At 29.3% G+C, this 6000-nt stretch overlaps 1 protein-coding gene across 1 annotated transcript; it reads left to right on the top strand.

The window, feature by feature from the left end:
* Bma-lgc-27 (Uncharacterized protein) lies at positions 1-5849 on the top strand (the record flags this gene model as incomplete). Its single annotated transcript, XM_001900102.2, has 11 exons — positions 1-100; positions 1439-1623; positions 1855-1899; positions 2993-3099; positions 3701-3836; positions 3968-4046; positions 4155-4239; positions 4340-4472; positions 4766-4868; positions 5088-5186; positions 5650-5849. The coding sequence occupies 11 exons, from the start codon at positions 1-3 to the stop codon at positions 5847-5849; spliced, it is 1272 nt and encodes a 423-aa protein (XP_001900137.1).
* Positions 5850-6000: the final 151 nt, after the last annotated feature.

The raw sequence follows: 6000 nt of genomic DNA, 5'->3' as shown, positions 1-6000 counted from the left end.
ATGTTGGCCAATTATATACGATTAATATTTGTGTTGGGATTGTTTCTCTTTGTTACAGCTTCTTATGAAGAACTATGCAAATTTGCAAACAATGTTACAGGTACTTTTAGTATTAAAGAGCAAAAAGCGATAATGTTCAAATTTCAAATAATATTTGTTGTCTTTTCTTTAAACTTATCTTTAAGCAATTCAATGCATGAAATTATTTAACTTCAGTGGTGTTAAATCATAAACGATTATTCATTTTGTACTCCACTGAAATTGTACTTCGAATTAGCGATGCATTTCAAGCGCTAGAAAGGTTTTATAAGGAAAGGTGTGATCATTTCTCTATGTCAGCTGAAAGGTCGGAAAATCTTTAAGTCCAGTTAGCTGCATAAATGAAAGTGGTGATTAGTAATACCTACGAATCTTAAGTGTTCATTACAGGGAAACAAAACCGTGATCTTCTCTATAAACAATACGATAGTATGGATAAAAAACAAAAGCTTTGTTTTAAAAAAGCTTTTCTAGTGACTGTCACTGTTTAAAAAGATTAAGATGGGATTTTTTCGAAAGATATAGCTATTTAGTAAAGCAAAACATAAAATTACTATTTATTTTACACAGCCAATTTTATTTCTTCCCTCCAAGTACTCAATGATCTCTTCTCAATATGATGAATTTATTGATTAGTCCGAATCATTAATTACCAGAAGCAGTTAAATCTATACAATCAAATATGAGAGATACCTTATTAATCATTGTAAAATTTAAATTTATACTTAAAGAATCAAATTGCAACGGCAATAATTAATTATTGGTGTATGAAGATAGAATTATAAATAATGTCATTAACTTTTAATGCTCTAAAACGAAATCTGTAAGCTCGATTGTTAAAATAAAATAATTTTGTGGCATTCATAAATAAAACAAAGTGATAGTTATAGTGAGACTGTTTGCAACTGTTCTGTTCTGTCAATAACCCTTTATTCTGATGACAATATTAAGGTATGATATTAAATGAAACATCTATGTGATTAGCTGTTATTAATTTTGTTGCAACACTTCATCATATTTGACTTAAATATCTTAATTGATTGCCAAGAAAATGTTATCTTTAAAAGATTTGCAATTATTTAACAAGCCATTTGAAAAATGAAGTATTTTAGATTATTTTATTTTTTTCAATTGCAATTTCTGTTCAACAAGCATCGAAGATTATTCTTTCCAAAATTAATCTAAAAAAGAAAAAAAAAACCGGTTTTCCGTTTGTATGAATGATATTTGCATCAACCTATTTTCAAACTGATGTCAGCTGACTAGTAAAGTTTTCATCCTTCATTTGTTAAAAAGTTTAAAACAGTAATGAAAAAAATTGATATATATAAAAAAAATCTATGTATAACATCTCGAAAAGAAATAAGCTAGCATATTTATTTCCATTTTCTATTTTCAGATGTGGAAGAGTTGGCGCATCATAAATATCAGGTATTAGAGGATTGCTTGTACTATAAGCTTAGCCAAGATGCCAGCGCAATGCAAGGTAAATCAAATGCTATTAGCATTTTGCCTCCAAGTGTAGCTGCCGGTGAAACTTTGGATGCTGAAATTCTTGAAATAACACTTAAGCAATTATGGATGGTATGTCCTCTGGATTTTCTTACTGAATTTTACTCAGTTTCTAGCGCAACTTTCAGTTGTGGAATAATTGCTTTTACTATATAAAATTGCAAAAATATCTGTATCATTTTAATTCGAAAACACAAAGTAATGCGTATTTTTTTGTTTATAAATTTTAATTCGTATAAAATGAGTAAACGTTGTAATTTCTTAATTTTTAGACACATGAAACTTTGGATTTTTGTTTTTCAGAATGAGATTTGGCATGTGATGAATATAAATGGACATTTTTTAATCGTATGTTTCATTTTCCCAAGAATTTTAAAATTAATTTCTCTGTTCTTCCGCAATTACATTAAGTGTAGGTATAACTAAATAATTAGATGAGTTAAAATTAATAAATTTAGAAATATGTTTTACCAACCAGGGTGTGTAAGACATTTCTTCAACCAAAAATAATGCTTTATTGTTTTAGTTTAATATAGTTTAAAGTATCGGAAAAGAAGACGGACAAATATAATGTAATATTAAGAAAGATCATGAATAATATGATTAGCAGTGGCTGTCATCTATTCTAACAAAACATTAAATTTTAATGTAACAACAATTTCAAATCTTATGAATTAGTATCAACGCACAATTTTTGAAGCTTTTAGAGGGAACAACTACTTGATAGATGATGATGATTGTATAAAAAATGAAAAAGAAAAATTTTTTAACTAGTAATTAGAGGAATGAAAACTACATCTTATTGCAAGAGAGAACGATGCAATCAACTTAGTTTTATTGGTTAACTACTGAAAACTCATTCAGTTATTAATATATAAGTTAAAGTCATTTCTTTAAATTTCATAGAAATTACTGTTGACTGTATCTTATCGGAAAAAATCATTCTCATCATAAATTTAAATTTTATAAAAACTGTGGTTGAAATGACATATTTAGGATTACATTCAGATCAAGCAGATATTACAGCATAATAAATTGAGGTTACATATGAATTTTATAACATTAATCCAGGAGCGCTGAATGTGTCAACTGCGGACATAAAATTACAGTTTACGTTTGAAAAGAGAGGGTACAAAGGCATTTCCATACATTTATAATTCGGGTCAAAAATTATCGAATTGCACTTTTATATGAATAAACTAAACTATTTTTGTAAAAACACTCTGAATTTTCATTTAAAATGAATGAATAAAGAAATAAATAAGAAATCATTATATGGAAAATTGAAATTTTTTGAATATATGAAAATATTGGGAGCTTTAACAGAGTTGTTATTGAGATAAAAAGAAACAATCGATAAATTTATTTCCAAGTAATCTTCCTTCATAAATTACAATTAAATGCAAACGGAGCAGCTAAAAAAAATATATGTGATTTTGAGTCATGGAAGGATCGTAGGATGAAGTGGGATTTGAATGAATGGAAAACTGATACGCTGAACATACGTTCATATGGCAGGTTGTGGGTACCAGATATTAATAGCGACAGGTATGTTTTGAATTATTTGTTTTGAATTATGATAATTTACTTGAAGTTATCACTCAAAGTTATGGTACTTGGAAATATTAATTGGGAACATATAAAAGCAGTAACTGATTTTCCCCAAAAAGTAGGCTCGAAAATTCTCAATGAAAATTTTGAATTGACAGTAGTTTAGAAGCTTCTTTTACCAGAATTTTTATCAAGAATTCTAAATGAATATTCTGATTATTAAAAATATTTGGTTGGTTTGAAGGAAACTGATTTTTTAGCATTTTTTAAATATTTCCTCATGATAGTCATTCTTGTCATTTCTTCCTTAAAAATCTGCTCAATCTAGCACGCTTTAGCAACAATCTTTTCGTATTAGTATTAAACAACTTTCATCTAGCTGATTTCTGTTTGTCACAATTTTTTATTTTTATTTGTGTAATGATCATTTCGCCTCCTAAGTATGTTTGAAATTTGTAAATGTTTGTAGCACTTCCGACTTTTGTTTTCTTAATAATTATCTATCATTAAAGAGATCGCAACTTTTTGAACCACTCTTTTAGGTTAAAGATACTTGATAAGAAGTAATAAAGAAAACTTCAATCACTAACAGTTGCAGATTTCAAACATCATCTCAAAGTGGTGATTACGCACAGTTCTATAATATTGTGGCGAAAAACAGCGGTAATGTTACTGGACGGTTGGAATTTAAGATGCAAGCTCATTGCGATATTGATTATACTAACTTTCCAGATGTTAGTTCCTACTGCTTGTTAATAACTTTCTCAAGGAATTGTTAGTTAAAAATTTGAATGAGCATATAAATTTCTCAGCTTTGTTTTATAAAGCTAAATTATCTGTCTCTTAACACAATTATTCATTGCAGGATGACAAGAATTGCTGCTTTCGGATGAAATCAGTCCTTTATCCTCATTACATCAGATACTATCTTGCTCAGGGTGAAGGTGATACTCAAAATTTAATTTGTCAAAGTGGAATTATTTCTGATCTAATTCACAGAAAGCAAAATTTTGATAGGAGAAGATTGTAGAAGAAATTGAATTATTCTGCAGATGGATTGGATCTCACAAAGCTAAGGACCAATTGGCATGTACGAGATGCAACAATTAAAGTGTTACCGGATGAAGATGATCGCAAGTTAGTATCCTGTTGTTTCCCAACATTTCTTTTAAAGTAATTCCTCGAATCAATTTGTATTTTATGCAAGCTAAGTGCAATGTATGTGGGAAATTTTCAGAACACAAATGCTGCAAATTTGTTTACAAGTACGACGTCGATCGTCAACACTACGTATCGAGCTTACTCTTCCCATGATGGTTTCATCATTATTTGTTGTAATCGCACCATTTTTCGGCTCTTTTCGTGATCAAGTACTTACTTTCAAATAAAATATCGTTATTAATAGCTAGCTTATTTCGCTTTGACAGAATAATTCGAAAATTAACCCTCGACTGGTTCACTTCGTCTAGATAACTGCTATTCAGACTCAATCGCTTTCATTAAGCAATTGATTGTTTCCTTTTTGACATATCACAAAGACTTGCCTACCAGTAACAGCAAATTTCTTTCTTGATATGATTTGAAATATTGCTGCCTTCTCCTGCGGTTACTATTAAATTCTAAATTTGAATTTTTTATGGTTATTAAATGCCTTGTTTTGCAGATTAATGTGAAACTATTTGCAATATTCATTCAGCTGGTCAGTTTCACATTTCTGGCCATAAAGGCTCCTCAAGTTGGATTCGGTGAAACTGTTCCACACATATGTAGGTTTTTCGATTGATTATAGCTTATTTCTATTCTCAGTTCAGTCTTCTTGCAAAAGCAGTGATAACAGTTCTACTTGCTAGAAAGGTCATTTCGAACAGAATTATATTACAAAGTAACTGGAAGCAGTGACGAGAATTCTTAGACGAAAATAAAAAACAGTACAGGGAATTAAGAGTTTCATATTGCTTATTGATCAAATTTAAAACTCATTTCAGACACATTTTACGTATTCACACTAGCTACGACAGTTGTTAGTTTACTTTTGACTCTTATTATCAGCGCTATGTCACGGATTCGGCGGAAATTGCCACCTGGTAAAAATAAATATTTGCTTGAGGATTAATAGTTGCTGCTATAAAATAACTACTTATTCTTTTTAAAAATTTCTAGAATCAAAATTTTATTGAAATATTAGAAAAAATCTTTTTCTAATTAAACATTAGAGAAAAATTAGAAGAAGAAATAAGTTGGAATTCTGAAGGAAACATTTATTCGTATGACCAATAGGAAGGAAATATAATCTTTGGCTGAATAAAGAGGTTCTTTTGAAATCTTATACATCAGATTTCCCAGCGTCGGATTTAAAAATAAATTTTTAAAGGGTTTTTTTTTTTTTCATAAGCGGGATTTTTTGACGATTTCTGATGCAATTGCACAAATGAATCCAATTCTTCATATTTCAAGATTATTCGCTAATTACTCATTCCATGTGATATGATTTATCCTCTGTGTCTTTATTATATTTCATTTAATTAACTTAAAATGATATCTTTTTAGCACATCGATACACATTGCTGGCTTCTGCTCTCAATACTAGCTTGTGTTGCGGAAGTGAAACGTGTACTGAAATGGATGGAACTTCAGCGAAAGATTATCACCAAGATTGGCTACAAATTCATACCGCCATCAATAACGTCGTATCATTCATCATTCTCGTTGCTTATACCATTGGTATCATTGTCATTCTATGTGTGTAATAGTAGCACTGTACAAAATATGCTGAATTTAATTTTTGAAATTTTAATAAATGCTGTGTTAAGACAAATAATGACAAATGGAACAAACGAACAATAAAAAGATATCAAAACATCTTTTTAGTTATTCATCCGAAATTCTTGTACAGTAATC

This window comes from Brugia malayi (assembly GCF_000002995.4).
Source record: "Brugia malayi strain FR3 genome assembly, contig: Bm_v4_Chr2_contig_001, whole genome shotgun sequence".
NCBI classification, from domain to species: Eukaryota; Metazoa; Nematoda; class Chromadorea; order Rhabditida; family Onchocercidae; genus Brugia; species Brugia malayi.
The sequence above is the reverse complement of the archived record's forward strand: the minus strand, read 5'-3'. Positions and strand labels throughout refer to the sequence as shown.